This window comes from Antechinus flavipes, chromosome 3, assembly GCF_016432865.1.
Source record: "Antechinus flavipes isolate AdamAnt ecotype Samford, QLD, Australia chromosome 3, AdamAnt_v2, whole genome shotgun sequence".
NCBI classification, from domain to species: Eukaryota; Metazoa; Chordata; class Mammalia; order Dasyuromorphia; family Dasyuridae; genus Antechinus; species Antechinus flavipes.
The window spans coordinates 84,583,405-84,600,504 of record NC_067400.1 but is presented as its reverse complement, the minus strand read 5'-3'; the positions used below and the strand labels follow the sequence as shown (position 1 = coordinate 84,600,504).

Sequence of the window (17,100 nt, the reverse complement as noted above, 5' to 3'; positions counted from 1 at the left end):
AGATTCCTAGAGGACAAGTTATCCTTTGTGGCCGGTTTGAACAACCCAGTGCTTGAACCCAACAGGCGCTCAACAGCCGCGTAGGAGAAAATGGAGACACAATCTTGGCAAGTCGCAACGCGTCTATTTAACTCTAAAAAGGAAAAATGTGCCCGTGAGATTAATCCACATTATTTTATGAGTGGAAAGTGGTAGAGGTGCAAAGCACTTTGTAACCACTAAAGCGCTAAGTGTCGGCGGATGGGGAGAAAGCTCTGTGGGTCAAATCGAGGAAGTTTCCCACTGGGCCCCTGGGAGGTGGAAGGCGCTGGTAGGAAGGGGGTAGGGTCCGGTCCGGGTTCGCCATAGGCCAAGTGCAGCCCACCACCGACCACCGACCCGAGGGTCGTCCCCTACGCCCCTGTAGGCTCCAAAACCTGGCCCACGCCGTCATTCTCCCCTCTATCGCGCCCTCTCCCACCCCCCAGCAGCAGCAAGTGCCCGCCCTGCAGAGGGTACTCCGTAACCGCAGCCCCCCATCCCGTCCCGCACACCCGCAGCCCACGCTACCCCGCTTCCGGTGCCAGGCCGGGGGAGGGCAAGGAAGGGCGGGGAGGATGGAGTCAAGGCTCTCCAAAGTGGAACCGTCCAACGAATTCAGGCCGGGAGGGGTGGGGGCGAGAACAGAACCCCTAGGGCTTGTAGTAAAAGCGCGGGGGACAGTAGCGCCAAGAGGGATCATTCGAAGAAGAGGTGTTGGTGGAACTTCATTCGGTTGGGGAAAAGAGAAAAACGAGAAAGGCCTTCTTACTTCTTTTTACGTTTACCCTTCTAACCACGCCCCCCCACCGCACTGAGAATGAAAAATGCCGGGCTGGAGGACTACTGAGTGGGAGGGGGAAAGAGGAGAAGGAGGAGGAGGAGGAGGGAGAGGGAGAGGAGGTCTCGCGATATGAGACGGGCTGAGGAGGGGGGTGGCACCTCCTCCTCCCTCCTCTTCGCGTTAGTTCCGGTCGCAGAGGAGCCACCGCCGCAGTTACCGCCACCTCGGGGATTTCTGGCTCTTTTCTCTCCGCCTTAAATTCGGTAAGGTGAGGCCGTCCTCGGCCGCTGGGGCTGGCTGGTAGGCGGGAGGCAGGCCGCCTGACCCTTCCGTGCCTCGGCGAGAAGGCGGCGAGGGCCTGGCCTGCCGTGGTGTAGGTAGTGGTGGCGACCGCATGAGGCCAGGCCCGGTCCAGCCGAGATCTGAATTCGGGGCCGTGCCTGGGGAAGGTGAGGCGGAGGGAGGGAGGAGTGGGCGGCCGGAGCCTGGCCTGGTAGCCATCGCCTGGCTCTGCGCTGTGTGACCCCGCCCGGGACCGGCCTGGGTAACAAAGCCGCCGCGGCCTCTGTTGAGTGTCGTACGCGTGGGGGGTTCCGGGCCGGCGGGCGGGGCGGAGGAGCCGGAGCCGCCGCCGCCGCCACCGCCGCCGCCGCCGCTGCTACTGCTGGAGGGTAGGCGGATGTACGGGGCGGCGGGGGCCCCGGCGCGGAGCGCTTCGGCGCCTGTGGTCCGCTCGCTGCGGCGGCCGCCGCCGGCTACGGGGTCAGTGGGGGAAGGGATGAGGGGGGCAGTGGCGTCGCCTCCGCGGCGGTGACCGGGTCCCCCGCCCCGGCCCAGCCCTCGCCCCGTGTCACGGCCCGGGAGAGGGGCCGACAGACACGTGCCATGTCTGGAGAGCTGCGGGGGGTGGGGGGGGCTTCCTTTCCCCGGTGCAGCGAGGAGGAGGAGGACGGTCAGCTCGGTCGCTGGCCGGAGCCCCTCCGGGGGTGGGGGAGGAAGGGAGGGGGACGTGCATGGAGATGCTGCGGCCGGAGGGGGCTGTCCTGGGGTGGGATGGAAGCCACGAGCAGGCCTTGCTGCTGGGGAGCACATCTGGCCCAGTCCATCCCTTCCCGTAGAGCTCAAGGGCCGCCCCGGGGCCGGGGGGAGGGGGAACCATGTCCGAGGGCTCTTCTCCCCGGCCTGGCTGTTTACCCGGTGTTGGAGTTAGCGGGCAATCTTAAAGAGAAAGTTGTGCATTATCCCCATGTGTGAAGCCCGGGCATGCTAGCCTCCTGAAGCGCTATTTTACAGTCCGGCCTCGAAGGGCCTCGGTCCTGGGCTGCTCCGAAGTGGGCATGCATCCCCAGCCCCGAAGGCGCTGGTGGTTAGACCGAGAAATTGCCGGCGCCTGTTTTTAAAAGAAAGTGCTTGGTTGTCATTTTGAAGAACCTGTTTCTCTTTACCAGGGTGTCTTTTATGAATAATCAAAAGCAGCAAAAGCCAACGCTATCAGGCCAGCGTTTTAAAACTAGAAAAAGAGGTAAGTATCATTAAGGTGTTCGTATTTTTAACCTTTTGTACTCCGTTTAGTCTCACTTTTAAAATTTGATACAGGTGTTATTTTTGGTCCCATCAAATCAATGTTGTAGTTTGTGTGGTTTTTTCCCCTTAAGTTTCTTGTTGACTGATAAACAGATTTTAGGTTTCTACAAAGAGTTTGCATTCTGCTTTTCTCCAAGTTTCTTGCCCCCCCGCCTTTTTTTTTTGTGCTGATACAGCTAAGGAGTTGAACAATTCTCTCATTTGATGTAACTTCTGACCATTAGTAGTTTGAGTATTTAAAAATTCTTGTGAAGTGTATTTTCTAGCTAAGAATTTAAGTTTAGCTCATTAATGTTACTCAAACTTCATGGAGTATTTGTGTGGGATGCTCAAATGTGTAAAAATTCTGGGGTAGATTTCATATTCTTAGGGAGGTACCACTATTGTGATGCAGTCATGAAATGTACTATTAATCATCACCCAAAAGACTTTGGAGAAATAGTCCTGGTGTTAGTCAATTTTCTTTTCTTTCTTTTTTTTTTAATGGGGACTTGTAGAACATCAATACCTAGCATGCAGATAATTTTTGGTGATTGTTATCTTTTGTGCAATCCACCACACTTTAAGTACATACCATGCAAGGCCAAGATCCCTGCCCTCCCTCGCCAAAAAAAACTATTGTTTCAAGGAGCTTGCCTTTTTAATAGGAAGGTAGAACTTTGAAGCTTAAATATACACATGTATTTGTTTGAAAGACATTCTGGATTTCAAATCTTATGCTTTATCTATTAGATAAAAGCCCTGTAACATGTTCAGAATGGTAAACGTAAAAGGAAGATAAAAGCCCCAATTAAGGGAATGAGAAGATGCTTTTCCTAGAAGTAGCACATAAGCTGAGCCTTGAAAGAAATTACAATTCTGAGAGAGAGTAGTCTGCAAGATAGGTTTTTTGAGAGACCACCAATATAGAGAGGGAAGTCTTTCAAAATAGTGAGAATTCTACAAATGAATTCTTGAACTTCATTTGCCACTTGATATGAAAATATTAAACAAAATAATTCATAAGGTACATTGAAAAGCTTAAAGCATCATAAGTAAGAACTGTTACAATTAGTAGCATAGAGTAGTGGTAGTGGATCTTTGGTGGCATGGAACGCTGAACTTTTTTGAGGCCAGTTTGGTTACCAAAGTGGATAGAACATAAGGCCAGGAGTCTAAGAAGACCAAATGTGATCCCAGACATTTAACAGCTGTGTGTCCCTAAGCAAGTCTCTCAAGTTTCCTCATCTGTAAAATTGGGATAATACTATCTGCTTTCATGACTGTTGTGAGGATCAAATAAGATTGATAATTGTGAAGTGCTTAGACCAATGCCTGGCACAGTAACAAGCATTATAAAAATATATTAGCTATTATTTTGAAGCCCTTATATATTTAAGGAAAAAAAATTTTTTTGATCCTCCAGGTAAAACTGTAAAATAGGTATAGGGCATGTTATATTTCCATTTTAGATATGCAGAATCAAGGCATGCAGAGAGTAAAGTAGGTGGCTTGCCCAAAACTTAAGTAGTATGGATGTGATCCTAGAGCTTTGTTGGGAGCCTGGGTGTAGTCATTTTTCTTGGGTTTTGGTGTGTATGTTTAGTTAACTGCAAGTTCTAAGTCTTATGTGAAAAGATGCTTTTTGCTTTGTGGTATTTTGGATTACTGTTTTCGTTTGTGGTGGTACTAGAAAGACCAAAGTGGGTTACATCTCACCTAAGGTCTGTAAAAGTCTATCTCATAAACAGAATCAGTGTTCCTAATTCACACTTTTTTCATAATTCAGAGGAGGAGAGAGAAGGGGCAGAGAAAAAAGTGTTTAAGAGGAATTAAACTTGAAACTTGTTCAATATCACCATAATAAGGAAAGGAGCAGCCAAATTGAATAAACTGATTATTAGATGAATAGTATCTTTATGTGAAGAATGATATATTGTATATTATTCCTAGAATGGGGGTGAGGATACAGTTCATTTGCTTCTGGCACAGTTGGCAGGTCTCTCATACTGCATGAAGGTGTAGTGTATTATATGTACCCATATAATATAACATGAGTCATTGGGGGGAGGGGGGAAGGTTGGGTTTTGGGTTTTTTTTTAATTTGTAGGATTTCTTCCCCAAAATACTATTTATTCAGATTTTATCTGGAACAGATTTAGCTTTAGAGTAATGTCAGTACTTTAAAAAGTCAAGATTAGAACAAAAGAATAACTGAAAAGTTACATTCTCTGCCATGGGATGAGAAAGGTTTTTAGTAAATCTGTTTATATGCAAGGCTGAATATAAATACTGAATGAATAGTATAGGCCATGAATGCTTTAGAAATTGGAGTGGTTTGGTGGAGCTCTCAGAACTAGGTTGGTCCTAGCTAAGAATTCTGCCTCCTCCATCTAGGTTAGCTTGGATTTAACCAAAAGGATAAGATCACCTGAAGCCCTCCCAGGTGAGGACTGTTTAGTGGCAAAGACATGGCTTCTGGGAACAACACACTTAGTCTTGTTTTGTTCCATGGAGGAGGAATAAGAATAGATTGAAGCCGTGTTAGGAATGTTAGAAAGATATTAGACTCCATTTGTTTTGTTTGGGGGATTTGTCTAAATTTGGGTGCTTTTTTATTTCAGATGAAAAAGAGAGGTTTGACCCTACTCAGTTTCAGGACTGTATTATTCAAGGTTTAACTGAAACTGGCACTGATTTGGAAGCAGTAGCAAAATTTCTTGATGCTTCTGGGGCAAAACTTGATTATCGCCGATATGCAGAAACACTCTTTGACATTCTGGTGGCTGGTGGCATGCTGGGTAAGTGGTTCTCTTGGACAACATCAATATATGAACTTGAGTAACCAAACATGAAGTTTAATTATTACAGCTTTGTTTAATACCTTTAATAACCCATCACAGCTTAGCCTTGTTCTTTTCATGTTTGTATTTTTTCCCACTATGTTCCTGGACTTATTAGTCCTTTAACAGTTACACAGAACTGTCATGTGAAATTTATAAAATACTTGACTTAATCTCTTTTTAAGTCTCTGCATTTTTACAGATAAGAAAATTGAGGGTGAGGTGCATGGTACATAGGATTCATTCAGATGGTCTTCCTGACTTCAAATCTAGTACTTTATGCCTCATTGAATTATTATGATTTGCAGTGATTTTTAAATTGTAATTGTTAATTCCTTTTCATCACTAAACAGAACTGACTTAGTAACTGAGTCTGTTAATTGCGCCCCATATCCAGGCATAGTAACTACCTGGTTTTTTTCTTCCTTAATGATAAGAACTGGTCTATTTCATTTTTACTTCAGGCATTTGGTAGTCAAATTAATATTTTCAACTTTAATCTGGAAAAAGCTGATTGTCTTCTGCATTTTTTTTATTCTTATCTTTTACTAAAATCAGTTACTTGTTATTCAGTACATTTTATTATTTCTATGCTCTTTCTGTATATGGTTACCTACTATTGATCAACAATAAAATCTACAAAAAGGATTGCGAAATCATTGTAAACTTGGTAGGTCAGTTTTTGGTATAAAATGCCAGTGGATGTGGGTTTGAGGTTAATAATATTTTTGGTTGTGGTGGTTATTTTTAAATTTCATTTTAAAAAAACCAAACTTGTCAACTCTGAAAGCATACCCAAGATTTTTAATAATTAGTTTTTAATTAATGTTAATATACAAACTCTTCAGGGTACCTTCATAAAATTTCTAGGATTAAAAAATCATTAATTAAGACTAATAGTTTAATGCAATTTTTAATGTAAAATTATTCCTAGTTAAGCTCTTGTGTCTTCTAGCCTTCAGGTTTCATGCTCAAATTTTAAAGGTCCAGGGTAATTGATATTTGAATTACCCTAAAAAGATTTAAAATGACAACATTTTCAGTTTATAAAAGTTGTGTTATTTAAAGAAATGTATCCCTTTTATTAATGCCTTTTCTTACAAATCCGGCTGTGTCAAAACTAGAATTGGATAGATTCTGCTGAGCTTAAAATAATTTAGAAAATGTTGTGTAAAGTTACTTTAACTTTTATTTGGGTTATCAGAATGATGTTGTTTTTGTTGCCTACATCTCAGCCCCAGGTGGTACACTGGCAGATGACATGATGCGTACAGATGTCTGTGTATTTGCAGCACAAGAAGACCTAGAGACCATGCAAGCCTTTGCTCAGGTAAGAGCTTTCCTATTATAAACTCCCAGATTAAGTTGTTTTAACAAATTATACTAAGTCTAGTTCACACTGAATGGATTTCCAATTTTTGAGAAGTTATAAAGATGTTTGCACATAGTTTCCCAATGCCAAATTTGTAACAGTTTTTACTTTCGAAAATATCAAACTCTTAAATAATACATTAAATATTAAATAATACATTTAAATGCTTAAATAATACAATGTAATAAATATAATAATATAAAATAATAGATTAAAATAGTAGGAAACTATGCTGTTTTCCTTTTCACTCTGGAGTGGTCCCTCCCTACCCTTCCCCTCAGTTTCCTCCTAAGCGTTGTTTTTCAGGGTAGGATTATTCTGCATATAACTATTTTCATCTTCATTTTTGGAAGCATTTTGATCTGATGAATAGAGAGCTGAACCTTTGGGCTTAGGAAGAAGAGAACTTGCGTTCAAGTACTGGCTGTAACCCCTAGACAAGTCACAAAAGTTAACTTTCAGTACTACTACAGGCAAGCAGAGCAGCTGCTGTGAACTACCTTAGTAGTAGAAGGAATTTGCTCACCAATTCTGCTTGAGCCAATAAAATTTTAGATACAGATCCAATAATTGTTTTTATTGGAGCTTTTTATTTTTAAATCATTTATTTCCTCTTTAGCCTTCCTCCTGATGAACCTTCTCTTGATTTTAAAAAGAAAGTTCTATAAAACTAATCTGCACACCCAGTTTGTTCTTAAAATAAAGTGTATTCCCTATCTGTAGTCTCAGTTCTACAGTGAAGAGAGAGTGAAATGTACTTTCAGTTCATATATGGATTTTTAAAGCTTACCAAATCAGAAGTTCCTCTGTTAAAGAATTAAAACATGGCTTAGAAAATTCATTCAGTTAAAAAGCTTATATACTTAAACAATTGACTTTTTTTTTTAATTAATCTTTCTTTAAAGAAAACCCAAGTTCACTGACATTCCAAGTAAAGACCTGGACCAGATTGTTTTGAGATCCCTTCCAATTCTCTGTGCTATAAAAACTGTAGGAAGGGGACAAAAGACAGTATTCATGTTGGTATTTATAAAAATATATATACATATACATACTAATCTAACTGATTTTTGTCATAGGTATTCAACAAGTTAATCAGGCGATACAAATACCTTGAAAAGGGATTTGAGGATGAAGTTAAAAAGGTACAAGGAACAGTTTTGATGTGAAAGTATTTTTGGTGACTCAGCGAGTATTTTAATACTTTTCATTCAGATAATGAAATTTCTTTATATTTCAATTTATCCCTACCATGCTGAAATTTTTAGTTTTAGGGATTTTATTCAGTACTTATTTGGTGTTTGAATTGTGTCAGAACTTGCAACTAGTTAGGTAAAAAAATTTATTGGTGAAGGAAGACAACCAACCAGGAAAAAAATCAAATTATTTGTTGTCTATATATATGCTACTTAAGTATCAAATTTTAAAATTTGTTGTATCTGTTTTAAATATAATTTTGCTTTTGTTAAAATGTTTAAAACCTTATGCAGAATTAAAAGAAAGGGAATGGAAATCTGCGTAAGCTTTGGTTAAAAAAAATTTAATGAGAACCAATAGAACCTGGGACACTCAAACTTAACATTTAATGGTACTGTAAGTTTTTCAGACTTAGTCACAAATTTTACTATTGTGCATTTAACAAATAACCCCACCTCCATTTCAAATAGTGTGATTATATTATTTCTGGTTTTTAATACTTATCATTTATTCCTACAGCTGCTGCTATTCTTAAAGGGTTTTTCAGAGTCTGAGAGGAACAAACTGGCCATGTTGACTGGGGTTCTTCTGGCCAATGGGACACTTAATGCATCCATTCTTAACAGCCTTTATAATGAGAATTTGGTTAAAGAAGGTAATTTATTTTATTTTTGTCAGTTGTCTTTTCTTTGGCTCAAAATTTGGAGGTTTGTGGAAGAGGGATAAATAGATGTCAGCTGATTTTAGGATTTTTATGTTTTGGGGTGTGAATTTTTAATAGTTTTCACACTTTAGTTGTTCCTGCTCTATGTTGTAATCTTATGCTTTGACCCTTAGTTTAAGGAATAAGCTGTTTTTTAACCAAAAAATTCTATTGATTCTTTAGGCGTTTCAGCGGCCTTTGCTGTAAAGCTGTTTAAATCATGGATAAATGAAAAAGATATCAATGCAGTAGCTGCTAGTCTTCGAAAAGTCAGCATGGACAACAGACTGATGGTATATATGGATTTGTCCTTATTTTCAAATGAATAAAAATCAGCAGAAAGTTGGTTTTTGTTGTTTTTGTTTGTTTTTTCTCTTATTAGTCTTAGGAAGCAAATTCAGAAAAACTAATAGCTCATTTGATTTTATTTCAGGAACTTTTTCCTGCTAACAAACAAAGTGTTGAGCACTTCACAAAATATTTTACCGAAGCAGGTCTAAAAGAACTTTCTGAGTATGTTCGGAACCAGCAAACCATAGGAGCTCGAAAAGAGCTACAGAAAGAACTTCAAGAACAAATGTCACGTGGTGATCCATTTAAGGATGTAAGTTATCTTTGGTCATTCATTTTATTTTGTTTTCAGAAGGTTGTAATTTTAATTTTGGTGGTTCTTAGATTTTATAAATATATTTCTTCTAACTTTTTTTTCCTGCTTTTTTATTCTACTATTTTTTATTTTCTTCCTTCCTCCCCCTCCCCCCCCCTTTTTTTTTTCAAGAAATGTCCTACAAGTCCTCTCACAATTTCACTCTTCTCTGTCAAGTATTCCATTTTCACTGGAAGGAAGAATTCCTTGACAACATTAAGGAATTCTATGACTTTGTTCCATGATTGTATCTATCACTTCAGTAGTCAGCTGCTATCCTTATTCTCTTCCTCGGTCCTTTTAGCTTAAGTAATTAAGAATTGAGTGAGTTTTAGTGTCTTTCTGAGGGCCAATGTAAACTTTTTACAATTCTAACAACTTTTTTTGCATTTTATTTTTGTTTAGTTTTTTTCTCCATTATATGTTTAAAAAAAAAAATTTAAAATTTTTGAGTTCTAAATTCTCTTTCTCCCTTTTGTTGCCCCACCCACCCCCCATTAGGAAGGCAAGCATTTTTATGGAGATTATACATATGCAGTCATGTAAAATGTATTTCTATGTTAATCATGTTGTGAAAGAAAACATGCAAGAGAGGAGAAAAACAAAGTGAAAAAATAGTATGCTTCAATCTGCATTCACACTTAGTTATTTTTCTGGAGGTGGGATAGCATTTTTCATTATTCCTTTGGAATTGTCTTGGATCATTGTTTTGCTTAGGTGTAAACACCTAAGTCATTCAAGTTGATCATATTTATTGCTATTACTAGAATCATAATAGAAAATGGATCATATGATTGGTATACTCATGGCTTTTCTACTTATTGTAATAAAACTTCTTCAAATAACTTGTCTCTCTAAAACTCACGGTTCTTCCTAAATCTTGACCGAGGTGTTAGATTAAATGATCTGTGTTTCCTTCTAACTTCAAAATTATATGGGGTGGGGTGAGAGAGAGAAAGAAACTGGCATTTGTCTGGGAAAACAGAAAATCTTCATTGACTTAGATATGTAGCTTTAAGCTAAAAATATGAAAGGGTCAGAACTGATTTCTCCTACTGAACTTGGGATACTTTTGCAGATAATTTTGTATGTCAAGGAGGAGATGAAGAAAAACAATATCCCAGAACAGATCGTTATAGGCATAGTCTGGTCAAGTGTAATGAGCACTGTGGAATGGAACAAAAAGGAGGAGCTGGTAGCAGAGCAAGCCATCAAGCATTTGAAGGTATTGACTTAAAACCCTTTATTAAAGGCATTATTTATGCAACTTTTTTGTAAGACATTTTCTCATTGGCTTAGATGACCTCATCCCTTCCAACTTTTGACTTTGTTTTGGAATTTGATTTAATTGTACCCTTCTTTCTTCCCGCCCCCCCCCAAAAAAAAAAAAAGTTAAATGAATTGCTATAGAAAAGATTATCAAAGGGAAACTAAGAAATTCATTGTCAATGCTGACTTAAGAATTTTTTTTTACTTTGAAAAGTTGCTGCTTTTAAGTGGTCAAAAATGAGCCAAAGCAGCTGCTGTTGTCTCAAAAAGTTTTATTTTGACTTTTCTATGGCAGTTGAACAAACAACTGTCATATCCTATCTTAGAATATTCATGTATTTAGAACAGGAGAGACTAAAGGCAATTTTACAAAAACTGTCCCAGGTGACATAAAAATTGTTCTTTAATCTAGTTTTATTGACATTATTTCTTTATGAAATAATTTGAAGAATGCACACATTTATTGGGAATTATTAATGAAATGTCTGGCAGTTGACAATGTTTGAAATTGTATTATTTTAAGCTTACCTAGCATGCTTTGCATATATGTAATTTTTCTTTTTTGGACTCTGGTATTGCAAAATGGCAACTTTTTAAGTCACATAATCACTGAATTGTAACTTAACAAGAAACTTATCATGGAATCTTTATGATAACTTTTTTCTCCTTTTAAAGCAATATAGCCCTCTACTTGCTGCCTTTACTACTCAAGGTCAGTCTGAGCTGACTCTGTTACTGAAGATTCAGGAGTACTGTTATGACAACATTCACTTCATGAAAGCCTTCCAGAAAATTGTGGTGCTTTTTTATAAAGGTAATTTAAGATATTTGTGAGTGTGTGTGTGTTTATACACACAAAAAATTTTTTGAACCCCATCTGAGTCAGGACTTATGTTCAACTCTACCAACTCAGCCATTTCTGCCCTCATGACCTTACACAAATGATTTCTCTCCTCCAGATTTGTTTCCTCCTCTATCAAATGAGTTCCAACTAGATGAAGGACTTTAACTCTAGAATCCTATAAATGAGATTATACTCACAAATTCACCTTTAACTTTCCCCCTATCCATTCACATTGGCATCTCTTCTGCAACTTAGAGTTTTAAAGAATTCCCCAGGCACCGAGGTTAAATGACCTTGTCTAGGTTCATATGCAGACATGAGCGCAGAAGTCCTGCGCTGCCTCAGGTCTTGCTACTTCTTGATTCTGTGATAGAATGTTTAAAAGTTTGTAAATTTCTCAAGAATGTTAAAAAAATCTAAGAATGTTAGGCATCACTACCATAGCCTTAAGGAACCTAATTTCATCATATTTTGAAGTTTTTTTAAATCATAATGTGAATAAGAAACTTAAAGAATTTTTATTTTGAGTAAAATACCAAGTACCCATTCCAGTTACTGTATTAATTCTTAGCTATTAACTATTGTAGAATCATAAAACAAAAATACCATAAACAAGAATCCTTTTGATAACTTGACAGGTGAAGTGTGATGTTTCTCTTAAGATGATTTTTGTTAAGCATGTATCAGATTTGTTAGACTAAGGTTACTAGATGTTGAGATATTAAACAATTTGGATAAGCTTTAAAATGGGGAAAAGTTTCAAGTGAACCTCCATGTTGAAACCTTACTGTTGAATGATTTAGATAGTTGCCCAAGATGAAGACCCAATAGTCAACAAGGATAAAAGCTAGATTTTTAAATCCCAGAATCATTAACTTTACCAAATGATGAACTGCATGCTGTGCACTAATGTTCTTTCCTTTAGTACTAAGTTTCCTATAAATTCTCAGGATCTGAGATTAAGAACTGAAAAGAGACCCTTAGAAATTATAAAATTGACTCTCCCGATTTCTCAGTCATAGGTCTTAGAACTAGAAGAGGGATGAGGGTGGGAATCATTAGAGGATTATCCAATGAAATCTGTACAGTAAGTCATTAAACATTTATGAAGTACTTTGTTGTGCCTAGCATTGCTTAGTGCTACGGGGGGGTAGAGGGGATGCGGAGAGTTTACAGCTAGATGTTATATTTGATTTGCTCCAAACAGAACAGTCATAGAATTCCTTAGGATTTTAACATCTTCCTTCAGAGAATATTTGCCTATAATTTGTTTATTTAATATAATATTTGAAAGACTCAAATTCTCAAAATGATTTGAAAGCTTACAAAAAAGCTAGAAGTTATTTGGGAGGAAGGAAATTGTTACCTGCAAAAACTATGTTTTACATATACTTCAACATATTTAACATGTATAGGTCTACCTCCCATCCTAGGGGAGGATATGGGGGGAAGGAGGGGAAAAGTTGGAACAGAAGGTTTTGAAAGGGTCAATGCTGAAATACCCATGCATACATTTTGTAAAGAAAAAGTTATATTTTTAAAAAAAAACTGTTTTAAAAGAAACCAAAAAAAATTCCCAAGAAATGGTAAAAAAAAATTAATTGTAAACACACTGAAAGAAGAAAATTAGAAAAAAAAAAATAAGGTAAAATACTGAATTTGGAAGCATTCCTGATAAATACAATTGTAAAGGTAATTACTTGTAAGAAAAAGATTTATGATCTATATAAATCTAGAACCCAAGACAAATTATTAAAAATTTGTAAGTCTTGAAAACCAAGCTAGTATCTCTGATTGTGGAAGATTTTTTTTTTCTATAAGATCAGAAGCAGAATCAGTCTAAACAGACTTGATCACAGGATCACCACTTAAAGGTCCCCTTTGGATGTAATTCAATCCAACAGCCCAGTGTTTCCATGCAACACAGAAATTTGTTTAAATATTCCTATAATTCAGAAGATCAGGATTTGCCTTTTATATCAAACCTAATCAATAGCAGATCTTTGTAGGAATTGAAAGTTAAAATTAGGTATTATAACTGGTTCCAAGCTAATGGAAATATGCTGCCTGGATTCAAATAAGGACCACTAAATGGAAATCAGTCACAATTGTTCAGTTCTTTCAGTTTATGTCCTACTTTTGGGGACCCCATTGGAGTTTTTTTGGTCAGATATTGATTGGAGCAGTTTGCCATTTCCTTCTGAGCTGAGGTAAACGAATTAAGTGACTTGCCTAGAGTCACACAAGGGCGCCACCTAGCTGCTGAGTCATGCTAGTACCATCATACCATCATCTGATCCTCTTTCCTCCCCCTCCCCCCTATACACACACAAATAACCTGTTCTAATCATGTATAAAATTTTGTGCAGTAAAAATAACTTAGCTTTTCCAAACTGTTGGCACTTGTAAGTAGAAATCTCCCTCTCTCCCTCCCTCCCCCCGGTTTTATTTTTATAGAGTTCTTACTTGCAATTTGAACCCTGGAGTACAGTGAACTTAGAATTACTTAGCCTACTGTTTAATGGCTAACAAGATAGAAACATAAATGTCAACACACAAAAACTGAAAATCCATAGAGAGGAAAAAAAAGAACATGTTCAGGGTCAACTGATTATAATTAATTTGGTCTCCTTTATAGCTGAAGTCCTGAGTGAAGAGCCCATTTTGAAGTGGTATAAAGATGCACATGTTGCAAAAGGGAAAAGTGTCTTTCTTGAGCAAATGAAAAAATTTGTAGAGTGGCTCAAGAATGCAGAAGAAGGTAAGTTAATCATCTCTTAAGGCAGTTTATTATTTCCAGTGAATTGTTACTAGCTAAAAAGTACCTGTTAACTTTTTATAGATACCATGCAGAATTTTTGCTGTTTTAAACACATTTGATTAAGAGAAAATTCTTTTTGTATAAGACAGCAAAATAGATAATTATGCACCTTTGCAACTATCAAGAGTTATTCTATGCTTTTTTGCATGTTTCAAAAAGCATTGTTTTTAAAGATTAAGATTTTAATTAATTAATTAAGAGAAATAATAATAAATAATTAAGAGAAAGTAAAAATAAGGCTGAGAATAGGCAAAGTTATAATGCCCTTGTTTTCTCTTACAATGGGTGCTTTGCCACACCCAGCAAAGGAACTCTGGGAGATGACTATGAACCATTACATAGAATTCCCAATCTCTCTTATTTTTGTCTGCCTGCATTTTTTATTTCCTTCACAGGCTAATAGTACACTATTTCAAAGTCTGATTCTTTTTGTACAGTAAAATAACTGTTAGGACATGTATGCTTATATTGTATTTAATTTATACTTTAACATACTTAACATGTATTGGTCAACCTGCCACCGGGGGGGGGAGGGAAAAATTGGAACAAAAGGTTTGGCAATTGTCAATGCTGTAAAATTACCCATGCATATAACTTGTAAATAAAAGGCTATGATAAAAAAAAAGAAAAGAAAAAATAAATAAAATGGGTGCTTTGGAAAATTGACAAAGGTAGGTATCTTTCTCATCATATATATTTAGAAATACAATAGAAAAAAAAACACTTGCAGTCAGCACTTGGCTTTCAGACTTTGGTTTTTGTGCTTGTTTTTTCATTTTGGATTTTAAGCGAGATATTTGGTAAACCAATATCCTAGCAATGTGTTTTTGGCTTTTTTGTTGTTGTTACACTGGCATGTCTATGATGTGAAATTTTTTGATCTTTTTTTTTTTTTTCCCTTCCCAGAATCTGAGTCTGAAGCGGAAGAAGGCGACTGAATTGTGAAAAACTACAAGCTCAGTAAAGCAAACAGGAGTTGTAGATAAAATGTCATGTCTCATGTGTCCTTCTGGTTCTTACATCTTCCTACCTCCCTGTATCAAGCATGATATAAGGGCTTTCATGGCAAATTTATTTTAACTGTTTTCTATGGTTACTGAAAAATGTTGGGTTTAGTTTTTAAAACCATGTTTTAAGTAGCTACAGGAGCTATAGATTTGAATCTAATGTTGCATTAGTCTTTTCAGTTATCTTCTACCTCCTGTATTTTCTACTGTAATAATGTAATTTAAGGCCTTCCACAATGAACAGTTCATTTTATCCCTGGGTTTTCTATAAACAGTTTACAAGACATGATTTGGTTAAAAACAATTTGTTATGGAAATTCTGTTTGCAAATTAAACTGTACAAGTATCCAAAGTCAAAAGGCAAATGACTTGTGTGATAATTTGGTATGAAATGAAAAGGCAGCATTAAATGGTGTTCAGAGCCCCATTCATCAGATGATAATCCTCCTACAATCTCAAGGGTTAATTTCTGAACATTGATTTTAAAGTAAATTAGCTCATTTGTTGATATTACTGAAGAATATTTCTGTTGACACTTATTTTTTGGCATTATTAAAAGTTTAAGTAAAAAGGGTTTCCAAGTAGCCTGCAGCTAAAATTTCTATTACCTTTGCTCCCTAGTTTCTCACTTGTAAGTGAAGGAATTGGTGAGAAGCAATTCAGAAAAATGAAGGCAGTACAAGTGACCAAGGGAGGTGAAAAGAAAAAACTGAAGATCTCTCCATTGTATACTTTTCTGTATTCAGTGTTTTAGCCAGTAAAAGTAGGTGAGCATCTGCTGTGCCACCATCTCCAGGTCTACTTACAAATGTCTTGTTAAAATACATTGTCATTTACAGTTTCTTGCACTCTGGAGAACCTTAAGTTCTTACGATAGGAATCATTAAAGGGAGTGCATGCAAGGAAGTGACAAATATCCTAAATTCAGCAAAATTGTCTAATATGTTAAGTGACCAGTGTATTATAGATTACAAAGAGCCCTTTTGAGACTCCAAACCTAACCTTGTCAGATCTGTCCTATTGGCGTAGAGTCACCCTGTTTGTTGTATTGAAATGCGATGATGTGATACCACTTGGCCATATGGACTGTCTTCATTCTTTATACAGGGATGACTTGAGCATTTGCCTAATATCTACCCCAGTTGCCATGTTCTTATTGCCACAAGCCAAAAAAAGTTTCCTTTCCAGATTTCTTTTTATTCTGATGGCTTACCTTTTTACTTTATCTTTGCTGATAATTTGTCTTCTCACATAGCATAGCCATTAGAAGATGAGTAGGTAATTGTTGCCTCATTTTTGGCAGCTAAATTTTGTGGTAGGGAAACAATATTTTAAGTTACCATTATGAAATACGGTGTTCTTAACTCTTCACCAAAGCTGGAAACTGTCACCAGGACTTCAGTGAAATATGCCCTATCTTAGCATGTGCCATTAAGAGCCAAGAATTTGGTGTTAAAATTAAAGATACACCTTGAAGAAATGAAGTGTAATATAATTTGAAAGTATAATAGCCTTACAAGGAAGAGCATTATAACTGATAAGTCTTGTGAGTGGAGTGTATGTTAAAGTTTTCATACGTAGATATTATGTATCTAATAGGTTTCTACTGTAGTGATCTGCTTCCTTTGTAATTTGTAGTCCTAAAGACTTTTTTAAAAAATAAAGGCCATCCTTAAACTTAGGTTTAATAGATCCGTTTTTGTTCAGTTGGAACTTGAAAACATCCATGCCTAAATGACTGGCATTGTATAACACATTGAAACTGTCATTGCAATTCGTAACTTATGTAAATGCTACTTTCATCTGAGTATGTCCCAAAGTACCTAGAGGGCTAATCTATGTGAGCTAGAATAACTTAACCGCCACAGTGAAATTGCATGTAACTACAATACAATCAAAATTACTTAAAACTGTTCAGTTGCATACTGTGTACATTTTAAAAAGGGGGATGTGTGTATGAGTGTGAATGACTTTCCAAGCTGTCTCTTCCCTGATCACAGAAGTCTTTTCCTACTACTAATGGCATAGTAAGG

General features: G+C 37.5%; 1 protein-coding gene across 3 annotated transcripts; it reads left to right on the top strand.

Annotated features, from left to right (window-relative positions):
- The first annotated feature begins 792 nt into the window (after positions 1–792).
- Positions 793–16,748, top strand: BZW1 (basic leucine zipper and W2 domains 1). 3 transcript variants are annotated; one of them, XM_051983815.1, is made up of 12 exons: positions 793–1,065; positions 2,251–2,324; positions 4,990–5,166; positions 6,444–6,538; positions 7,660–7,725; positions 8,297–8,432; positions 8,664–8,773; positions 8,914–9,084; positions 10,205–10,351; positions 11,071–11,209; positions 13,878–14,000; positions 14,967–16,748. In XM_051983815.1, the coding sequence occupies exons 2-12, from the start codon at positions 2,261–2,263 to the stop codon at positions 14,996–14,998; spliced, it is 1,260 nt and encodes a 419-aa protein (XP_051839775.1). In that variant the 5' UTR covers positions 793–1,065; positions 2,251–2,260; the 3' UTR covers positions 14,999–16,748. The 3 variants fall into 3 exon arrangements, with proteins under 3 accessions (XP_051839775.1, XP_051839774.1, XP_051839776.1); XM_051983814.1 differs by lacking the exon at positions 793–1,065 and adding an exon at positions 1,454–1,564; XM_051983816.1 differs by lacking the exons at positions 793–1,065; positions 2,251–2,324 and having other exon boundaries at positions 5,089–5,166; positions 6,444–6,449.
- The last annotated feature ends 352 nt before the right edge of the window (positions 16,749–17,100 follow it).